Here is a 24,215-nt window from a genome sequence, read left to right on the forward strand (position 1 = left end):
CCGACTGACATCAGAACTTTCGACCTTACACATTGGAACTTCCGATTTCAGCACAGCTAACACTCCAAAATCTTTCTTGGGCTGCCCTTCCCTATCTTCTCTCTCTCTGACTCAACCTACGCCAGCCCGCTTCTCCCGCTCTCCCTTCCGCTCTCTTCCCGCGTGGTTCGCCAGCCACTCACCTGGCCCAGCTTCCAGCCAGATTCATTTTTTTGAGCTCTATTTTTTTAGATAGGTTTTGTCTTGTTGTTATTTTATTTTATGTACTATGCTTGGCCGGCAATTATGCGATTACACGACAACGTCCCGGATCAGTTTGGGGAACGTCAAGACCAGGAGCTAGAGTACACTGAGCAGCTGCAAGGAGAATGCAAGTGTCCTTGGTCATCTTGAACCTATGTTTTAAATGTTTTGTTTTATAAAATTTCATGCAATGTCTGTCAACTTGATGGGTAGTCACCTAAGGGATTACCTAGTTCTTCCTTTACATTCCTTAAAGCCTAAGTGGTAGTTGATATGAGTCTCTTGGGTAGAATTGCTTAGCCATGCTTTTGTGATGTTGGGAATGTGTCATATATATGTATAGTGGACATATGTAATGGTGATGATAAACTTGTTTTAGTAACATGGAACCCTAGGACTTGGGAAAGGAGTTGGTTTGACTATGGTGGTTCATGTTGTTGGCTTGTGGATACGTTCCAAGAAAATGTGTTAGGTTTTGTTGGTTATTCCCCTGTTGGGTAGTCTTTGCCTAAGTGTCACATATAAGGACTGGTTCGTGGAGCTACAATCCAAGAAATACCATTCAAACATGAGGCCGATATGGGTAAGGTATAGCATATCAATTAGATACCTAGCTGGCTTCGTTGGAGTACCAGGACCTAATTGATGGGCCATGCTTCGTAGTGATTCTCCTGGCAGCACACCACTGGCATGTGTTAAGTGTCTTGCAAACACGACAGCATGGATATCACGACTCGTGGCTAAAAGTTGGACAACCTCTGCAGAGTGTAAAACTGTTATAATAGCCGTGCCCATGGTTATGGGAGACTTGGATCCTCACATGATTAGTTGGTCATGGTAATGGTTTGGCTATAGGTTGGTATACAGGTGATGGTTGGATTGTTATGGTTTGTAAGGTGGTTAGCCTTGGGTAATGTCTAGTTGTTGGGTTGTTGGGTTATATTCACTTAATAGCTACTTAATGCTTTGACTTACATTACTGTTTTTTTTACTTGCATTTATGCAAATATACCATGTGTTAGCCTATTCTTGTTGTAAGCCTACATATCATTATCTTTTCCACACTTGCTGAGTACTCTATGTGCTCACCCTTGCTATCTCCCATAATATATATGTTGCTCAGTGGAAGACTTTGAAGACTTTTAAGATGACGACCTGGTGTACTAGGAGTGTGTCTTCCGGTCAGTGCTTGTGGAGTTGCTCGGCCGCCAATGCTTCTATTCTGCTGCCATCGTTTAGCTAATAGGTTGTTTAGGTGAATTCTTTAATGTATGAGTTCAATAGTTGTAAGTTAGAAGTATTCATTTTGTTACTTCACCTATGATGTCCTTATGTGTGTTGAACTTTCTGGGCACACATAAGCTACAGTTGGTTTTGTTCATTAAAATTGGCTGTGACAGAGGTGGTATCAGAGCCATACTGACTATAGGACTGCAAGCTTAGATAGAATGGTCATTCTAAGGTTTTTCCTAGTTCGTCTAAACCCACAGGAGCTTTTCCTTAGTTCTCATAGTTGTCTCTTACTATCTTTAAGGTTAGTTCTTATATCCTATCTTCTCCTTTATAGATGGTTCACTAGTTGCACACCGCTAGCAAGTCAACTAGAGGACGTCCACCCATTCTTCAACATGTTCCAACTGAAGAGGAGATTGATGATCCCACTTTCCACAACATGGATCCTGTTCCCGACGTCTACGAGAGTGACAATCTTCACACTGGACACCTTCCTCGCTTGCTGTGGGGAATACTTTCTGGACTTGGACATATGCAGAAGCCGATCTATAGGTCAATTAAGCAATACTCTGATATATGTGGAATGGAAGGTAGAAGTCACCATCTACGACTACGAGCGAAGCGAAGATGAAGGAACGAATGTTCGTCGAGTTGTGGGCATTCACTCAGCAATGACCCCAAGAGCAACCTTCACTGCTGTTGTTCGAGATGCAGCACGTCAAGCCATATCTCATGTTCGAGACCCATATAACAGCAAGCTAGTCCACTCTCCTTATGTATACTATCCCCGAAGAACTCATGGGAGAGTGATGAACCATTTGTGAAGTGACCTTTCAGAGAAAGCCCCAAGCTACATGAATAAGTTGCGCTTACTATGGCCTTGGAAGATGAGCTGGACTGCACCCTATGGGAGTTGCGAGATGTTCATCAATGCCTCACCTTCGTCACTTCACTTCTCGAGGATGAGCATGATGCCAACCAAGGAGAACCTGCAAAAGGTGAAGAAGAAGCCATGTCTATCCACTCACCCCTGCGCAAGAGGATCTGCCTCAATGCCCCCGCAATAGAAGAAGAAGGATCGGTCGATTCTTCCCACTCAGGATCCCACACTAGAGAAGAGTCCCAGCAGTAGAGTCTTTAGTGCATCGTCTTAGTTTTGCTAGAGTCGGGTGCCGATGTAATCATTAAGGAATGCTCTAGCACCTTGTCCACAGTCGTATCTTTAGTATCTATAATATAATATAGTTGGGTTTCCTTAGTTAAATTCTTTTCCAGTGTTGCTTATCTACTCCTGTCCCTCTTTCCATCTCTAATTAGATTGTTAACACAAGAAGAAGCACCAATACCAATGAGGAGGACAACTACAACCAGAATTGACCCAGCCTCCTCCAGTGACCTTGGAACAACATATGGCTATACAAACTCAGATCTTACAAGCTTTAGCTCAAACTATGGTGTAGATGCAACAACAACAGCCAAATCATGTTCCTCAACCCCATCAACCATCAAGACTTGGAGAATGTCACACCCCCTTTTAGAAAGAGACAAAACCAGATGTAAACCACATGTATACCAGGATCAAGTTTCATACATGCAGTGACTTCATCAGTGTATCACACATAGTGTCATTATTAAAAAGAAAGAACTCAAAGTCTTAAATAAAAGCACACAAACTAAACACCGTGAAGCTCCAACTTCCACAGGCAATTGACCGGGGAAAACACCAGCCTAGCAATCTTCATCTTCATCGATGAAGAAGTCCGGTTCTCCTTCAATGTCTGAGCAGTGCTTAGAGGACATTTGGAAGGAAACATCAAGTATGAGTACATATTGTACTCAGCAAGTGTGGGAAAATAAAATGTCATGCAAACTTAAACAAAGGAACAAGCTGTAAAAGTATAAATTTGCATAAAAGCCAACTATGCTAACGAAGAATTATAAAAGCATCCTATTTGACTAAGTAAATCATCTGTAGACTTCCAACTCCTAGAAACATGAGGAGCATTATCCTACACACGACCTGGAATTAGAAGCAGTGGTTCATGCACAAAAAATTTGGAGGCACTATCACAAAGTTTGAAATATATTCACCCAACTGGATTTAAACCTTCGTCAGCACCGATAGCTAGAGTTAATCAAGGACTATGATATTGGAATCAATTATCACCCAGGAAAGGCTAATATGGTAGCCGATGCTTTGAGTTGAAAGAGTTATTGTAACTCGATGATGGTTCAAGATAGTCAACCTAAGTTATGGAAAGAGTTTGTGTCACATCTCGAAAACCGTAATCACGTAATTAAGTCTAATTATGCATCATTAGTGACTTGATTAGTTTTGAGGCAATTTATTTTGGAATGCTAGTGCAATTCGTTTAAAGTCAATCAGATGAGAGAAAGAAATTTGGGAGAGAAAAGAACTGAATTCGAAGTTAAAACGGACCTCCTTTCTCTTCCACATGGGCCCCACATATGGCCCCACCACCCACCACTCCAAATGGGCAGCACCACCTACTCCCTCTCACTCTCTCTCTCTCACTCCCCATGCTCTCTAACTCTCCACCTGAGCAGCCAAGCTACTGCTCTCCCTCTCTCTCAAGCTCTCTCTCTCTCTTTCTCCTCGGATTCCTCTCTCTAGAAGCGAAGCCAAGGTATGCATGTGGTATCCACACGATCACTAGCTCCTAATCTATGCATCCATCCAATTTGTTTGCTCATTCCCGAAGGATTCGAGTAGAATTTGATGTCTTTTGGTATTTTCTTTGAAGCACGAGGAAAATCGAATTTCTTCATCTCCCGGGTGGATTCCTCCATTTCCTTCATTCCCCGACGGTCACTAACCTCCACAAGAACAATGGGTAAGTCCCTTAGGCTCCCCCCAGTGTGAATGCGTGATTTGGTTGGTCAATTTCAAGTTAGAGTGAAGTTCTAGGGTTCTTGAGCTTTGGAGCTAATTTAGAGAATTTAGATGAGATTTGAGTTAGGAATCGAGTTGCTAGGTTGGTGAGTAAGCTCTAGACCACCTAAACTATCTCAATCATGTCTCCCTTTGGTGTCCATAGAATTTTGCAGAGACTCCGCAAAAATACGGAGTGTCCGTAGAAATTCGCGGAGATTCCGCAGATACTGTTCATTAGACTTTTCCTTTTGGGTTGATAGCTTGCAAGATTCATAATTAATTCATACAAACCCCACAAATTATGAAACTAGTTGCGTTAGCTTCGTATGAGTATGAAATACATGTTAAAAATGTTGGAACTCATTAAATGCTTTGAGAATTAATTAGTCAAATAAATGTGTTTTACCTTAATGAAATCACAATTAATTGATATCATGTCCTAAAATTGTGAAACCACTTGAAAAATTCATGTTATGTTTAGTGCCATATAGGAAAAATATTTTCATGCATTATAAAGTATAGTTTTATGGCATTTCATCTTATGCATATTGTGGCATGCATCGTTGCACTTCATTCATGCTCATCATTACACGCATTCTTGTTTAGTGAACGAAGAACCGACGTGTGATCCGGCCATGGTTGAAGGTGACACTGATCTACTAGAATTATGTGAGTGTTGCATGGGTAGCATTATGCGGTAACTGGAGCAATAAGGTAAGCATCTAAGCATATTTCTTCCAGTACCTTGGATCATATATGTCTAATGTGATAAATTACACTTTATGTATGTTATGCATGAGTTCGAGTCGATGTCGGGTATATGATGGGTAGAACCTATGTTGATGCACTAATTCTCCTGTCTTGATTAATTGTTGATATGTATCCTTGTAGCCTAGGTGTAATATGGTTTTGTCTAATTTAAAATGTTACTCGTGGTGCTTAGCAAGTGCTTAGGTCCTCGGTAGAAGTCAAGCGGTGAAATGTTTCATCATTCATGAGCATATGCTTTAATTACTTGCACAATGATCACAATGATGAGTTGTTTGTGTTGGTTGGATGAGTGGTGAGGATGAGACTAGATGTGGGCGGTATTAGGGGTGTTTCTCCTGCCCGAATGTAGAGTTCCCCTGGGTAGGTCGGGAGAGGAACCCAAACACCGTAGGCCGCTTGCATCATTTAAGCATCGATCGTTGTTGCAGTTGGCTTTAGCACTTTCCACGCTTACTACATGTTGCATATGGGAACAATAAGCCGATTACCTTTGTAGCTGTGGCTTTTTGGCGTGCGAGTTGATGGTGTCAGGCATGAGGCCGTGTGGAGTATCTAGTTTGCTCTGGGAGTAGGTCTGATTGACCCCCGCACTTATCGGCGCATGTTCAAATAGTCGAGGCTTATTGGAAAAGGTTGGCATGAGTACCCCCTTGTATGGACCTGTGTGGTCATACAAGTCGTATGTCGTGTAGGTAAAGGAGTACCCCCTACAGGGTGTAAAAACATTTTGAAATGCCGCGTTCTCGGTCATGAGCATGCTTTTATCCATTTACAGCAGTCGTAGAGTTACGAATGTGGTTTGGTAGGGTGGAGGTGATGAGATGGTTCCTTTATAGATTCTACTACCATGCTTCCTTGTACTTTTTGTTCAGTTGATGTTTTTGGGTTAGATAGCCATGTTGGTCATGTATAGTTGCTCGCACATATTTATGTCAAATTTCACTTTCACATGTAAATTTACTTAACCATGTGGTCGTTTCCTTACTAACATCCAAATGCATAATCCTTAGAGTCGAGCTATTTATAAGTGTCCACTATGGATTAAGTCTTGTGAGTACCTTCGTACTCAGCTGCTATATAGGTTTTGTAGGTGAGGAGTTATTAGTCTTTGGCTACTTCGCGCTTGCCAAGGGTGGTGGCAAGCATGTGTAGTGCATCCTACTATGGGGTCGTGCTTTTTGTGATGGAGCCTAAGGATATATGGCTTCATCTTTCTTTTGTTGTGTAGTGTTTAGTCTTCCGCTACGTAGTTTCTTTTGTTGGTTCGGAGTTGAGTCGGTTTTGGTCTCCTTCTAGCTCTCTTTTGCTGTAAATTGTAATAACTTGGTAAATGCTTAAGAACTTGTAATTTAATATTAATTACTCACTTTTTATTAAGCTGTGTTGTGATGTTAAATGTTGGAAAGGCACGTGTTCGATCTTGGACACAAAACACGTGCCGGGACTACCAGAGTGATATTTTGATTCATCGTTGAAGTCGTGATTAGGTAAATGATTGACTCTATGATTAATTAGAATACTATTTGGATGGTTCCTTACAGCGTGGCATCATAGCTTGATTTAATGAAGTAGCCTAAAAATGTTTAAGACGTAGGTTAGCATGTGTGTCAAACCTACTAAAGTTTATTTTATGCCTTCCCATGATTAATATGTATGAACTTGTTAAATTATGCCCCCAAGTGTAACGCGTCCTTGGTTTGTTTATACAATTGTGTTGTTTCTCATTATGTTGCATCAACGCATCTCGATAGCGGCAAGTATCAGGGGCTCAACCGGTGCGAGGTAGGGGCTCGGTGTGTTCCGTATGGTGATGGTATGAAAAGTGAATATGTTAGTCATCTACCCATGTGGTGATTACATGGGGTGTCCTGTAAGGCGAAGGTACAAGATGTGAATATGTGGACAACCACGTATGAAACGTCGCTTGTGCGGCGAGTTGTACAAGCACCATTCACGCGAATACTTATTCTCTTTGTGCGAAAGGTGATGTATGTGTTTGTGATGATTGTTTGTGGAGAGATGCATTCGGGAAACAAACGTGAAGATAAGGATTGAGCATGCTTCCATGTTTCGTTGTTCATTTCACACCATATTTTTGAGCATGCATTTTCCCTTGTCAAGATCTAACCTGAATTTCTGTCCAACTGCGAACACTCCACATATTTTTGTGGATCCACAAAAGTGCGGATACTCCAGAGATTTTTGTAGACTCTCCGCACATTTGAATGTGTCCTTTTCGTTGATGTGTGATGCCTTAGTGTGCATCACTTGAAATTTATATCCGGCTAATGCTAGTATACGATGTCGGGATTTGACATTTCATTTCTTTCATCTTATCATCACAACAGGATGAGAACCCGCTGAGACCTTCTAGAGGGTTCTAATGAGAACAATCCTTCGCTGCCTCCACCGCTGAGTATGGCGGATGTGCTCATGCAAATTGAGCAGAACCGTCAGGCTCAAACGGTGCTTCTCAAAGCTCTTGTGCGTAACACGACCCCTCAAGGAGGAGGTGGGGCTGGATGCCACGATGACTTTGCCGATTTCCTTCGAACTCAGCTGCCCACCTTCACGCAGGCTAAGGATCATCTAGATGTCGACCACTGGCTCTGGACGATCATGCAGAAACTTTCTCTCCTTCAGTGCGAGGACCACGAGAAAGCGCTCTTCGCTGCCCATCAGCTCCAAGGCGCGGCGGGCGCGTGGTGGTCCAACTTTCTAGCCATGCAACCTTCCAATCACTGGGTGTCTTGGGTGCAATTCCACCAGGCATTCTGTGACTTCCACATTCCTAAGGGCCTTATGGAGATCAAGAGGTGGGAGTTTATGGACCTCTAGCAAGGAGGCAGATCGGTGATGGAGTATGTGCAAGTGTTCAATCACCTTGTATAGTATGTTCAGTATGAGGTCAACACTGACGAGCGGAAGCAATACCGCTTTGTGAACAGCCTCAACTCGAAGATGCAAGACCGACTGTCAGCTCATGAGTGCACTGACTTCAAGAAGTAAGTGAGCACCTCCCTCACGGTCGACTTCAAGTTGAAGAACCATTAGGAGGAAAAGAAGCGCAAGAGGGTCCCGTCTCCCTCCATGGGCGGGAGCTCTCGATGCACATAGACGGAGAGTCAATCTCCTCCATCCCACATGTTGGCCTCGACTGCTCCACGGCTGATGTGGATAGTGAGATGCTTGTCCTTCTCCGCTCCTCAAGGACAGCCTCCAAGACCTGTCGGTTCTCAAGTGAGTGTGACGGGTGGCCCTAGTGGCCCATGTTACAAATGTGGGTGTGTCGGGTACTTCGCCCGTGATTGCCCTTACCCAAAGCCGGGAGCCGTGACAACTGCTCCAAGGCCTTCACTATCCGCTCAACCCTCTCCACAAGCCTTCTGGGCTACACACGTCCCAAGCGTTCCCAAGTGCGCTACACCACCGCCAAGGATACTCGAGAGGACAACAACGTGCTCGTCGGTATGCTATTTGTGAATTCTCACATAACAGTTGTTCTTTTCAATTCGGGAGCATCTCATTGTTTCATCAGGGATAGTTATGTTTGGAGTCATAAGTTGGCCGCCGAGACCCTACCTTCTGTCTATATCATTGATGGACCTGGAACTAAGTTAAGGGCCAACCGAGTCGTTCCGAAGGCCAAGGTTCTTATTGAGGAAGTTCAGTTTTCTACAAATCTAATCCTCCTTGACACCAGAGGTGTAGATGTTATATTAGGAATGAACTGGCTAACCAACTATGGTGCTCAGCTTGATTGTGCCAAGAGAGTCGTTTCTCTCAAAAATCCCAAGGGTCGTTGGGTTTCTCTCCACCTTGGAGAGGACAGTCTCTACCTATATGCGCTGAAGGTTGTCGCAGCCACGGATCTCCTGGATATTCCAGTCATCTGTGAATTTTCAGATGTCTTTCCAGAAGAGTTACCAAGAATGCCACCCGACTGAACAGTGGAGTTCTCCATTGAGTTGTTGCCCGGTACGGCCCCAATTTCAAAAAGGTCTTATCGGATGCCGCCAAATGATTTAGCGGAATTGAAGAGACAAATTCAAGAATTGCTTTCGAAGGGTTTCATTCGTCTGAGCTCCTCACCTTGGGGATGCTTGGCACTCTTTGTGAAGAAGAAGGACGGCACCTTACAGATGTGTGTTGATTATCGTCCACTCAATGCTGTCACGATCAAGAACAAGTATCCACTCCCTCGAATTGATATTTTGTTCGATCAATTGACCGGTGCCAAAGTTTTCTCTAAGATTGACTTGAGGCTGGGTTACCATGAAATCAAGATCCGTTCGGAGGATATTCCAAAGATGGCTTTCTTGACCCGTTACGTGCTTTATGAGTTCACCGTCATGTCTTTCAGCTTGACTAATGCACTGGCATTCTTCATGTATCTAATGAACATGGTCTTCATGGAGGAACTCGACAAGTTTGTCGTGGTTTTCATCAATGACATCCTCATTTACTCCAAGACCGAAGAAGAGCATTATGAGCACCTCCGAGTTGTTCTTGGCCACCTTTGAGATCACCAACTCTATGCCAAGTTTAGCAAATGTGAGTTTTGGCTCGAAGAGGTCGCCTTTCTAGGTCATGTTTTGTCAGAGAATGGAGTTGCAGTTGACCTGAGCAAGATGCATGATGTACTCAGTTGGGTGCAGCCCAGAAGTGTCACTGACATTCGAAGTTTTCTCAGACTTATGGGTTCTTACCGCCAGTTCATCAAGAACTTCTCTAAGGTTGCCAAGCCCATGACCGAATTATTGAAGAAGAATATCGAGTTCGAGTGGTCCAAGGAGTGTGAAACGGCTTTCTAGACTTTGAAGTCTTGTCTCACCATGGCGCCAGTTCTAGCACAATCGGATGTTCACAAGAGCTTCGATGTCTATTGTGATGCCTCTCGTATCAAGCTCGGTTGTGTTCTCATGCAAGAAGGACGTGTGGTCACCTACGCTTCACGCCAATTGAAGCCCCATGAGGAAAAATTATCCCACACATGGTCTAGAACTTACAGGTGTAATACACGCCCTGAAGATTTGGCACCACTATCTCCTCGGAAATGTGTCCAACATCTATACTGACCACAAGCGCCTTAAATATATTTTCACCCAAACTGACCTCAACATGAGACAAAGGAGATGGCTTGAATTGATCAAGTACTATGAGTTGGAAGTGCATTATCATCCTGGCAAGGCAAATTTTGTCGCCAATGCCTTGAGTTGGAAGGCTCAGTGCAATTACCTTAGGGTTTCATCCAGAAATGCCACGCTTTGTGATGATTTCAGAAGGCTTGGACTTGAGATGGTTCTAGAGGGGTTTCTTGCAAATTTGGAGATTAAATCCACCCTCTTTGATGAAATCAAGGCACCTCAGAAGGATGACAGGGGCATGGTTGAATCCGAGATAAGATGAAACTAGGCAAGGCCACATGTTTCTCCAAAGATGAGCAAGGTGTTCTGTGGTTTGGGAGCCGGCTAGTGGTCCCAAAGGTTGACACTTTAAGGAACAAGATTCTTGATGCAGCTCATGATTCGTTGCTATCCATCCATTCTGGGAGTACTAAAATGTACCAGGACCTCAGGCCCAAATTCTGGTAGACTCGTATGAAGCGTGAAATTGCTTGATATGTTGCTGAATGCGATGTTTGCCGGAGAGTCAAGGCCGAACATCTCAAGCTGGCCAGTACGCTCCTGCCTTTACCCATTCCCTCCTGGAAGTGGGAGGAGATCGGCATGGATTTCATTACCTGATTACTGAGGACTTCTCAAGGTTATGACTCGATTTGGGTCATTGTGGACCGATTAATAAAGTCTACTCATTTCATTCCTATCAAGACCACGTATTCGGTCAAGCAATATATGGAGTCGTACCTCACTAGGATTGTTTGCCTCCATGGGATTCTGAAGAAGATCATCTCTGATCGAGGCACTCAGTTCACTTCTCATTTCTGGAGGAGCCTTCATGAAGCTATGGGAACCGAGATCTTCCACAACACCGCATATCACCCCCAAACTGACGGTCAAACTGAGAGAGTAAATCAAATCCTAGAAGATATGTTACGGGCTTGTGTTCTCACGTATGGCAAGAAGTGGGAGGTTTGCTTGCTATTTGCGGAATTCTCCTACAACAATAGTTATCAAGAAAGCATTGGTCTGAGTCCGGTGAAAGAGCTTTTCTAGGCCTGGATTTGGTCAAAGAGACAGAAGAACATGTCTTATCCATTCGCCACCATCTACTCACAGCTCAGTCTCATCAAAAGAGCTATATGTTGACCATCATCGGTGTGAGCTGGAGTTCAAGATTGGAGATTTTGTCTATCTTAAGGTTTGTCCTCTCAGAGGAATGCAGTGTTTTCAAATGAAGGGAAAGTTAGCGCCACATTATGTTCGCCCTTTTCGGATTATTGGCCGGCGTGGTGAGGTGGCTTACCAATTAGAGCTACCTCCATTCCTCTTCACCGTGTACAACGTCTTCCATGTCTCACAATTGAAGAAATATCTTCGAGTCCCGACCAAAGTCATTGAGGTGGCGATTCAAGGATTGCAACCGGATCTATCTTCTCGCGCAAGTCTATTAAGTTCCTCAAGGTTCAATGGAGTAATCACTCCGAGGATGAATCCACGTGGGAGCGTGAAGATCGGCTTCGTATCAATTATCCTAAGTCCTTCTCCAACCTGTGAGAGTACTTTAGTATTATTCCTCATAGGGTGGCCTATTGATATTCTCCAAATCTTTTTGTTACTGCGCAAATCACGAGGTTCCTAGGGTCACCGTACTCTTCCCTGACTCGTACCGAATCTCGGGAGGAGATTCTTTTAGGGGTGGTGAGGGGTTTGTCATGTCTCAAAAATCATAATCATGTAATTAAATCTAATTATGCGTCATTAGTGCCATGATTAGTTTTGAGGCAATTTATTTTGGAATGCTAGCGCAATTCGTTTAAAGTCAATCAGATGAGAGAAAGAAATTCGGGAGAGAAAAGAATTGAATTCGCAGTTAAAACGGACCTCCTTTCTCTTTCACGTGGGCCCTACATGTGGCCCCACCACCCACCACTCCAAATGGACAGCACCACCGATGCCCTCTCTCTCTCACTCCCCACGCTCTCTCACTCTCCACCCGAGCAGCCAAGCTGCTGCTCTCCCTCTCTCTCAAGCTCTCTATGTCTTTCACCTTGGATTCTTCTCTCTAGAAGTGAAGCCAAGGTACGCATGTGGTATTCACGCGATCACTAGCTCCTAATCTACACATCCATCCAATTTGTTTGCTCATTCCCGAAGGATTCGAGTTGGATTTGACGTCTTTTGGTGTTTTGGTTGAAGCACGAGGAACATCGAATTTCTTCATCTCCCGGGTGGATTCCTCTGTTTCCTTCATCTCCCGATGGTCACTATCCTCCACAAGCACCGTGGGTAAGTCTCTTAGGCTTCCCCCGGTGTGAATGCGTGATTTGGTTGGTCGATTTCGAGTTAGAGTGAAGTTCTAGGGTTCTTGAGCTTTGGAGCTAATTTAGAGAATTTAGATGAGATTTGAGTTAGGAATCGAGTTGCTAGGTTGGTGAGTAAGTTCTAGACTCTCTAAACTATCTCAATCATATCTCCCTTTGGTTTGGAGGAGCTCTCAAATCAAATCGGCAATTTTTTCCCGCGAAGAACTACTCCCTGTAGAAGTCTGGAGATTGCGCAAAATTTTGTGAAGACTCTGCAGTGCGGAGTGTCCACAGAATTTTGCAGAGACTCCGCAAAAATGCGGAGTGTCTGTAGAAATTCGCGGAGATTCCGCAGTTACTGTTCATCAGACTTTTCTTTTTGTGCTGATAGCTTGTAAAATTCATAATTAATTCATACGAACTCCAAAACTTATGAAACTAGTTGTGTTAGCTTCGTATGAGTATGGACTACATGTTAAAAATATTGGAACTCATTAAATGATTTGTTATAGTTAATTAGTTAAATAAATGTGTTTTACTTTAATGAAATCATAGTTAATTGATATCATGTCCTAAAATTGTGAAACCACTTGAACAATTCATGTTATGTTTAGTGACATATAGGAAAAATATTTTCATCTTATGGCATTTCATCTTATGCATTGTGAGGAACCGTCCAAACGGTATTCAAATTAATCATCAGGCGGATCATTTTTCATAATCACAACCTCGACGATTAATCAGAATGCTGTCCCGGTAGTCCCGGCATGTGTTTTGTGTCCAAGATCGGAACACATACCTTTCTAACATATACATCACAACAAAGCTTAAGAAAGAACAAATAATTAATATTATACTACAAGTCTTTAAACATACAGCTGTTTCCACAATTTACAACAAAAAGGAAACAACAACTACACAGCAGAAGAAAACTATGCAACAAAAGGATATGGAGCCACATGCCCTTAGGCTCCATACGAAAACACTGAGTTCAGAGTAGGGTGTGCTACTCCTGCCCGCCACCCTGAATGGTGGGCACAAAGTAGCCGAACACCGCCTCTTCCTCGCCGACCTGCGAACCTACATCAACTTAAGGGCAGCACCCTGAGTATGAAGGTACTCGCAAGTCTTACACAATATGGGTATACATATTCCCAACTCCAAGGATCATGCATTTAAGCTGGTAACAAGACTTAAACATGGTTAAGTGAATTAAGCGGTAAGCATCCTAGACATAGGTGTGAGCAATTAACTTAACCAACTTATATGAAACTACCCTGCCATAACCAACAACTGAGCATATGTAAATGTAACAACAAGTATATCAATGTGAACAAGTGCCAACTTGAACTACCAACCACCAACCACCATACCCAGACCATAATCACATGCCCAACCATCAACCTCATGCCATCATCCACAAACCACAACGAGAACTCTATGACCGGGTGCAGATAAAACAATAGCATGCTCATGACCGAGAGCGTGGTAGTTCGAACTGTTTATACACCCTGCAGGGAGATACACCTGGACCCACACGACACAAGAACCATTCGGCTTGTACCACCGGCCAAAGTGCACATAAGGGGGTATTCGTGACAACCTTTCCCAACCAGCCCTAACCATGTGGGGCATGCATCGCTCGGCGCGGCGATACTAAAACTACTCTCAGAGCAAACTAGTACCGCTTACAAGCCCGTCCGCTCACACCGTCAATGTTCAAGCTGACAAAGCCACAGCTACGAAGGTATTCGGCTCGCCTTACCATTAGATCGGCATGTCGTGAGTAAGGTAAATGCTAAAGCCAACAACCCCGACGATCGTCCTTAAATGATGCAAGTGGTCTGTGGTACTCGGGTTTCCTCTCCTGACCTGCCCCCTGGACTTTCCACCGAGGCAGACAACACCCCTAACACTGCCCACATCTCGTCTCATACTCACCACTCACCAACCATACTATCACCAACAACATGTAATTGTAAACAGTAGTAGATCCTATTCTCGCGAACAACGAAAAACGGCGTCGTTCGACTTCTACTGAAATACCTAAGCATTGCTAACCATAGTGAAGACCTTTAGACATCGACATCACCTCTAGGCTTCAAGGAACGCACATGAACTCGTGACCAAGGTAGAAGAATGCAACGGCATAGGTTCTACTCAAGGGTACCCGACACATGAATACATACATAAGCATAGGTAACACTTTAGACTTTCAAGTTACCATGGTGCAATATGATAGATGCTTGCCTTGCTGCCCTGGATCAGAAAGATACGGCGCGACGGGATCGCCTTCGGCCTCCGGAATCGACAGATCGGCGGTCACTATAAGACATACATGCGTGCAATGCATAAATATACGAACAAATGTAAATGCATGAAAATATGCGAGTTCTAGCAGTGGTAGAGTGCCAAGGCTCAATTACATATGTAAAAGATCGCTAAAGTGTTAGGGTTCTGAAGTTCGAAACCCCAAACAAGCAACCCTAACTCACCCTAGCTTCTGTGTACTGGCGGTCAGACCGGCCCCTTGTGGCTGTCAGATCGCCCCCACTCAGTAGGTTCTGGTGCTCGGCGGTCAGACCGCCGGCCATCTGGCAGTCAGACCGCCCCATGGCGGTCAGACCGGCCCAATGGGCTGTTGGACCGCCACAACTCAGTGGCAAAATGACCCTAGCGGTCAGACCGGCCTGGTGGCGGTCAGACCGCTAGCACGGCGACAGAACCCCTTTTTAAAACTCTAGACTTTTGAGGGGCTGCCAACGGAGATTTCGGCGAAAACTTTGAAAACGGTTTGGACTAAAATAACTCTAGGACGTATGTGAAGGTTTCACGCAGACGTTTGGACGTCATCCATGGCCCAAACGTGTAGAACCCATAAAGTAGATCTATAATAGGAAAAGTGGGGTTCCACGGCGAAAAACTAGATGCCGACTGATTCGACCAACGAAAATATGGAAAGAGGGTATCGGGATGTTTACCTTGTCGTTGGCAAACTTTTTAGCGGATCACTTCTCCGCCAGAAAGCTCCAAACTCTGAATTCTGGCTTCCGGAAGGTGGGTGTGCCTAGGGGGAAGAAAACAGTGAATACCGGCTCGAATCTTTCGAAACGACGAAAACCAAATGGATGGATGAGTAGCTCTCGAGCGTGTGGTCGCGTGGGTACCACACACGTACCTCGGCTTCGCTTGTAGTGGCGGGAACCAAGGGAAAAAGGGAGAGCTAGAGAGAGAGAGAGGAGCACGTGGGGAGTGAGGGAGGAGAGAGAGGGTGGGCTGCCCCCTTTTGAGTGAGAGAGAGATATTTCCCTCATGTGGGCCCCACAATTTAGAGAAAAAGTCTGATTTTGCTTTTAATTCAATTCTCTCTCCAATTTTCTTTCCGCTCACTTCATTAATCCAAATTGAGGTGCTATTGTGCTCCAAAAATCCCGAAAATTTTTATGTCACGATTTAACTCCTTAGGAGCATCTGATCACATAACTGCAGCTCAAATTCCAATCAGGCGATCGAAAGCGATCCAAATTTGAATATGACTCAAATGACACATGTTTAATATTAAACACGCAATTACAGATTTCGAGACGTGACATGCATATTATGGCATGCATCGTTGCACTTTATTCATGCTCATCATTGCACGCGTTCTTGTTTAGTGAATGAAGAACTGGCGCGTGATCCGACTGTGGTTGAAGGTAACACCGATCTACTGAAATTTTGTGAGTGTTACGCGGGTAGCATTAGGTGGTCACCGAAGCAGCAAGTCAAGCATCTAAGCATATTTCTTCCAGTACCTTGGATCATATATGTCTAATGTGATAAATTACGCTTTATTCATGTAATGCATGAGTTCGAGTTGATGCCGGGTTTATGATGGGTAGAACCTATGTTGATGCACTAATTCTCCTGTCTTGATTAATTGTTGATCTGTATCGTTGTAGCGTGGGTTTAATATGGTTTTGTCTAAGTTAAAATGTTACTCGTGGTGCTTAGCAAGTGCTTAGGTCCTCGATAGAAGTCGAGCGGTGAAATATTTCATCATTAATGAGCATAGGCTTTAATTACTTGCACAATAATCACAATGATGGGTTGCTGGTGTTGGTTGGATGAGTAGTGAGGATGAGACGAGATGTGGACGGTGTTAGGGGTGTTTCTCCTGCCCGGATGTAGAGTTCTCCTGGGTAGGTCGGGAGAGGAACCCGGCCACCGTAGGCCGCTTGCATCGTTTAAGCATCGATCATTGTTGGAATTGGCTTTAGCACTTTTCGTGCTTACTACATGTCGCATATGGGAACGATAAGATGATTATCTTTGTAGCTGTGGCTTTTTGGCGTGTGGGTTGATGGTGTCGGGCATGAGGCCGGTTGGGGTATCTCGTTTGCTCCGGTAGTAGTTCTGGATGACCCTCGCACTTATCGGCGCATGTTCAAATAGTCGAGGCTTATTGGAAAAGGTTGACATGAGTATCCCTTGTATAGACCTGTGTGGTCATACAAGTCGTATGGTCCTCAAGTCGTGTAGGTAAAGGAGTACCCCTGCAGGGTGTAAAAATATTTTGAAATGTGACGCTCTCGGTCGTGAGCATGATTTTGTCCATTTGCAGCAGTCGTAGAGTTATGAATGTGGTTTGGTAGGATGGAGGTGATGAGATGGTTCCTTTACAGATGCTACTACCATGCTTCCTTGTACTTTTTGTTCAGCTGATGTTTTTAGGTTAGATAGCCATGTTGGTCATGTATAGTTGCTCGCACATGTTTATGTCAAATTTTGCTTTCGCATGTAAATTTACTTAACCATGTGGTCGTTTTCTTGTCAACATCTAAATGCATAATCCTTAGAGTTGGGCTAATTATAAGTGCCCACTATAGATTAAGTCTTGTGAGTACCTTCGTACTCAGCTGCTCTATAGTTTTTGCAGGTGAGGAGGAATTGGTTTTTGGCTACTTCACGCCTATCGAGGGTGGTGGTGGGCCTGAGTTGTGCATCCTACTATGAGGTGTGCTTTTTGTGATGGAGCCTAAGGGCATATGGCTCCATCCTCCTTTTGTTGTATAGCTTTTAGTCTTCCACTGCGTAGTTTTTTTTGTTGGTTAGGAGTTGAGTCGGTTTTGGTCTCCTCCTAGCTCTCTTTTGTTGTAAATTATAATAACTTGGTAAATACTTAAGAACTTGTAATTTAATGTTAATTACTCATTTTTTATTAAGTTATGTTGTGATGTTAAATGTTGGAAAGACGTGTGTTCGATCTTGGGCATAAAACACATGCCAGGACTACCGGAGTGGTATTGATTAATCGTTGAAGTCGTGATTAGGTAAATGATCAACTTAATGATTAATTAGAATACTATTTGGACGATTTCTTATAGTTTGAAAAAGCTTAACCATAGTTTTGTGGCAGATATAGAAGCAACTACCATGGAAGTCGATTGCACATTGGAGCAAGATATTCGTAAAGGTCAATTTGAAGATGAAAAGATCAAGGAAATATGACAACTTATTAAGGTTAATAAAGCACCAGGCCTTATAGAAGACAGTGAAGGTATTGTGTGGTTCAAAACGAGAATCTGTGTGCCCAATCATAAGTCTATTAAAGAGTTAATTTTAAGGGAAGCCCATGATTCAGCATATTCTATTCATCCCAGAAGCACGAAGATGTATCAAGATCTCATGGATCGTTATTGGTTGTGTGGAATGAAAAGAGATGTTGCAAAATATGTAGCCCTGCGTGATACTTGCCAAAAGGTCAAAGTAGAACATCAGAGACAAGCAGGGTTGCTATTGTCCTTGAAGGTACCTAAGTGGAAATAGGAGGAAATCGGTATGAATTTCATTATCGGATTACCCTATACACAAGGTGTGTATATGGATGGATCTAACTCTTAAAACTAGACGGATTTATATATATGTACTATTTAAGATCAAGTTGGGCAGGGGATTGTTCCTGACGTAGATCTTTAATGGGTGTTGATCTTCTAACCGACTAGACATGATGATGGGTTTGTGGTTTCAGAGATCTGAAGGCGTGAGTAGCTAAGGCTTGATTGCTTTGTTGCTTCTGTTTTCTATTGCAGTTGTTAGATATGTTGGACGTACCCTCCCCTGCCTTATATACTCGGGGGAAAATCAGGATGTGATTCTACTCGGATATCACCAGACGTATTCTATTCGGATCTTTATACTCCCCAATACCTAGGAATCCTTCTCAAATATAGGATAACTTCTATGTCTACGATAAGTAGCTTCTAATTATATCATCTCCATACCTTACTCCATACTGACTGCATATAGCCCTGTATTGGGTAAGATATAGACTATCCTCGTATATCTTTTTTTATATTCTATCTTTAAGAAATATATAATATTAATTATATATTATCGTTATCGGGTAATACACGAGGGTAACAACATCCAAACACCAAACATGCTCAGGCTCATGCAAACATCAACTAGAGCTGCAACCAAAGTCCCCCCCCCCTCTAGCTCTGTTACTCACCACCACTCCCCCATGCCAACGACGCACCCTGCCCTCGCCGCCACGCCTATGTCTCCCTTGCCTTGGCTAACGTCTGCCGTGGCCTCCAGGTCGCCTTCTAAAATCCGGAGCGCATGGTGCCTCCACGACAACGCCTTGACGACAATGGCGGCCGCAAGCAGCTCCACTCTCACGACGACAACAGCGATGGCAGCGCGACATGCGTGCACAGATCGCAAACTGACGAAGAATACGTTGACGACGAACCCGCAGGGAGAGGTAGCCCGTTCGACCTGGTCCGCTGCACTTTACCGTCGCGGGTTTGACCTACCCGGTGGCCCGTCGAGCCGTGCCACTGCACCAGCACCACGGGTTTGACTGAACCGGCCCGTCCCGACCCGCGTCCGCGTGCGCGAGTAAAAAAAAAAAAAGGACGAGCACGCACGAACGGGCCGCTCGCACCAGACGCCGACCGGGTCGCCCGTCCCGTCCAGAGCAGAGCAGACCGCGTCGGAGGGAGGAGCTGCGGGGCCCACTGCCAGCTTGCACTAAACGCCCGGGCCCCACACGTTCGCTTTGAGCTCTTCTTCCCCACCTCATCCTGGGCAACAGACCAAGTCACCAAACCACTCGGCGCTTTCTCGCACTCGTAGAAGCAGCAGCTAGCACAGCAGCTCTACCAGTGGGCCAAGGATCCCAGATCTTTTCGCCAAGGCGAGCGTGGCAGCTCTCTCGTCTGATCATCGATCTCCCGGGTAAGTAGCAGCTGCAGCGTCGATTAGGTTCTTGTTGTTCTCAATAGTTTTTCTCCTCTCTTTCCGTTCTTATTAGCTTGGTTTCTTGATTTGTTCTGTTCTTGCTAGGTTGAGGAGGAGGCGGGCAACGGGCATGGAGGAAGCGGGGAGTGGGAGGTGCGGCGTGCTCAAGGTGGTGGTGGCGCGCGGTTGGAACCTCGCCGTCCGGGACTTCACCTCCAGTGACCCCTACGTCATCGTTCGCATCGCAGACATGGTGAGTTTCTCGAACTGACCAGCTCCGTGTTTCCTGATTCCGGTTAGATTAGAGTAGAGTTCGCATGATTAGCCCAATACCCTGCTGCACATTCTACATCATCCCTCGCTCTTCTTTTCAATAAAAAAGGAAATAAAGAAAAAGATTATGCTGTACAATGTCAAGGGTTAGCTTAAGGCCTAAGCCGGTTATCCTCGTTTCGTTCAAAAGGGTAATTTCGTGCCATACCGACAAGTAAAAATTATGCAGTTCGTGTACTTTCGACACTAACGCGCTAGATGTGAGACATCATTACATTGCATTTGCATTGCAATCGCTGTTATGGTGATTCAGGTGAAATTGGAATCTTTACTGCAAATGGCCGAAGGTCCAATCATGTGTTTTGTTTACCTTTGATCAAAGGAAAAATTTAACATGGCCTTGCGCACGCAAGACTTACCAGGATCATTCATTTGCATTGAGATTCGTGTTGAATAAGTGGGTGAAAAAAATCATGAAGTATGTGAGGAGAATTAAGGCATAGATAAGTATCCAGTGAGAGGAATGGATGACTAACATAAACCGTGTATGCACAAGTACATGCAGTTTCGCATTGCTCACCTTTGATCATTATTTCCGTCACCTTGATAGATAAGGTGGGTACTCTTGTGCCCATTAGACAAATGCCTGTGATGTACATTAGGTTCAACTATTTTGAGTTAAAAGAACTACATCTAAATCTGTACCAGAAAAATGAAACGTGTACATCCCCTGCTCCCTTCCTTCTGTGTTCTTGGTTGAACTTTCTGTGAAGGAACAAGTGTTTTTCTTTATGTGTATTCATTCAAATAGGAGTTGTCTCTGTCTGTGTTAATATCTTGATGACTGGTTATGTTACATCATTTTGTTGAAATTTGGCCGTGAAACCTCAATGGTGACTTCCTTGCCTGCTGGTTATGGAACATGCGGTTGACCTAATTTTACCTTCCTTTTTACCAGCCCATTCAGCTCTAGGCTTAAAAGTTAACTGCCCAGAGTGCTGAATCTCCCACCCAAACCTTCATTTTTTTAATGATGTCAGGATAATCTTTTCTATGAGTAGGACTGACAATGACATTCGTGTTCCTTTTGTCTGTCAGCAGGAGTACTTTTGGATTGTTTATTTTATTATGCTCTTTTTAGAGGAAAACTTCTTTGTTGATAATGAACTATGTGGCGTTAATCAATGTAAGCACTATGAATTAATTTCGATCTCTTTTACGAACATATTGACCTGATCACATCTATACATTTCAAACTTATGAGTACAAATAACTGAACAATTGAAAGCCGATAGGATGCTATATATTGAAAGCACCGTACATTTTACATTAAATAATCAATGACATGAGCACAGCTGACCCAAGAGAAAATTTATCTTCTTCGATCGGGCCCTACACTGGCCCACGAAATGGTCAAGCCAAATATTGTTCCCTCAATACAATATTTTATTTAGTTTTTACCGAAATACAATAATTTATTATAGATCTAGTTCAGGCTCAGATCTAATGAAGCAAAAGGGTCAGTTGCATCAGGCTAATCAAATGATTTTACCTATCTCCTATGCTGATTATGGAAAATCGGATACTAAGAGTTCTCATAGACTTGGTAGTTCTCATATACTAACTAGCTAAGTGTCCGAGCGTTCCAACGAAAATACAAATATTAGACGCGGTAACATCAATCACAAACTCAAGGTATAGAGATGTGAATACATCATGGGAGTGCTGTCGGAATACATCGGGAGCGATCTCATAGTTTGATTTCAGATGGGATTCGAAAAAGAAGAAGAAGATTATCCGCTGATTTTCCTTCTAATTTCTTTATTTGTTTTTATTAGTAAAATGAGCCCCATATCCATAGTTGGTAACCAGGTGGGGTGCCTGGAGGATAAGGGTGGATAGCAAAAGTGGGCAAATTATTCAAATTTTAGAGGTTTTTATTAGATGAGAGGAGAGTAGGGGAAGATGTGATGTAGGAATCAACTCGTGTTTTATATTCTCCTAGAGATTGGTCACCTTGAACAAGTAGTTTGATTTGACACTTCAGAAATCTATCAAAGCAAGTGTGCCTGACTCCTCAAGTGTCTTCTTTTTAATGGGTGGATAGTTCCTTTTGTGAGGTCTAACGCCAGTTTCTTCATTTGTTTCTTTTTTGTTGACCCCGCAGACTGCAAAGACAAAAGTCATCAACAGTTGCCTAAATCCAGTTTGGAATGAAGAGATGGCATTCTCTATGAAAGAACCAGTAGGAGTCATCAAATTTGTAAGTTTCTATTCTATTTCACATGAAGAATCCTGCTCATGTCAAAAGACAGTGTTTGACACACCTTTAATTCCCTGATATTTGTTTCATGTCTGAAATCTATTTCAGTCTTTCGTTGATGTTTTGACCAAGTATAATGGTCATAGGAATTGTACTCATCAGTACGGGTCTAGTAGGTATTGCTTCTTTAAGACATGTCAATATTGAACAGATGACCTATTTATCAGTTAGTACACAAGCAGATGCAGCAGCCTTAATAAACTGGAAGCTGCGGTTGTTAAAGAAAAACACAGACATTTTAGGCTTTTTTGTGCTATTCTCCACCTGTTCTCAACAGTCAGACTACAAAACAATTTTCGTGTGCATTATACTGATTGGGCTCTTTCTTTCTCTAGTTCTTAGCTCTGATTTCTTATTCTTTTTAATGTGTCTCATCTTTTCTTATCTTTCCCTTCATCCTGTGTCCAGTAAAGTTGCATAACCGATGTTGACCAACTTTTCATTCTAAGTTTCTATCAGCATATGCGACTTTGCATTAATTCTCTTTATGTTGATTAGACATTTGTCAGCAGAACTTCGTTTTCAATAAGAACGTAGTGCAGCTTCCTGTCTCAACTTCATTATTAACACCAACAAGTGACCTGACATGCAAGGCACCGATATGAAATGAACCCAACTACTAAACTCACTTCCTGGGACTCTAATAAAGGACACAATCTATCACATTCTATCGTGATGTAAACTATTCTGACAGTGATCGAAAAAGTTAACAGGAAAACTTTACTAAGTTAAAAGTAAAACAAAGACACCTGTACTAATCATCTAGATGGTTAATGTTTCCTACATAGCAAGATTGTTAGGAGCTCAGAATTGCTAGGAGTTCATTAGAAGGCCTAGTTTTCTTTGGTCTGAAGCACTGAACTGAACATCTTTGTGCTGATCCCATCAATGCCATTGCCATTGGCAATTTGGCAGGAGGTGTTCGACTGGGACCGGTTCAAGTACGACGACAAGATGGGCCACGCGTTTCTGGACCTGCTGCCGGTGGCGGCTGCGACGAAGCTGCGGCGGGCGCTGCGGCTCACGGTGGGGGAGACCAAGCTCCGGAAGGTGGCCCCTGACGCCGACAACTGCCTGCTCTCCGACAGCTTCGTGACGTACGCCGACGGTGAGGTCGCGCTGGACGCCAGGCTGCGGCTGCGCAACGTCGAGTCCGGCGAGCTGTTCGTCACCGTCAAGTGGATCGAAGCTGACAACGCCAAGTGACAATAGCTCAGCAAGGCAGAAGGATCGATCACTAGCACGTAGATGAGATGAGATAACCGTGGTGATAGGAAAGCTTGTGTATGATTTATTTAGTCATTTGTGTCTGCACTGTCTGACCTGAATCTGATTCTTTTCAGACAGTTTTTAACAGACGGTAGTCTCACATGTGCATGTTCTAAACTTTTGATGGTTTGTAAACTTTTGCTTGGTGCTGGGAAACCCCAGTGACCTTTAAGTGGCAATGTTGGCTGTTGGTGATTAATAATTGTTCAGGTGATGCGGAATGATCTAAGAATTTTCAGGGTTTGGTTTAAATTGGAATGAACTCCTAGGGATTTGAATCTATCATAGGGGTATTTGGACCAAAGGTAATGCTTTATGAAATTTCGGGACTTGATTCAATTTTTATTTGAGTTTTGTGAATTTGGATCAAAATCCACAAGCATTAATACAAAGACAGATGGTTTTGCGCATCAGAGTGTTGCCCTATTTGATGTACTGAAGAACTGAGCGATGGTAAAAGAGTATATTGCCATCTCAAAAAAAGAGTATATTGCAGTTCAATATATCATAGTACAAGATGGTATAGTTGTCTTTGAACCACAACTTGGCAG

The 24,215-nt window shown here is 43.5% G+C and overlaps 1 protein-coding gene across 1 annotated transcript; it reads left to right on the plus strand.

Moving 5' to 3' along the window:
• Positions 1–19,638: 19,638 nt before the first annotated feature.
• On the plus strand, positions 19,639–23,885 carry LOC133901750 (protein C2-DOMAIN ABA-RELATED 11). The gene is made up of 4 exons (XM_062343225.1): positions 19,639–19,796; positions 19,905–20,052; positions 22,240–22,335; positions 23,311–23,885. Exons 2-4 carry the CDS (start codon positions 19,930–19,932, stop codon positions 23,599–23,601), a joined length of 510 nt encoding a protein of 169 aa, XP_062199209.1. The 5' UTR covers positions 19,639–19,796; positions 19,905–19,929; the 3' UTR covers positions 23,602–23,885.
• Positions 23,886–24,215: the final 330 nt, after the last annotated feature.

The sequence above is a fragment of the Phragmites australis genome, chromosome 20, assembly GCF_958298935.1.
Source record: "Phragmites australis chromosome 20, lpPhrAust1.1, whole genome shotgun sequence".
Classification (NCBI taxonomy): domain Eukaryota; kingdom Viridiplantae; phylum Streptophyta; class Magnoliopsida; order Poales; family Poaceae; genus Phragmites; species Phragmites australis.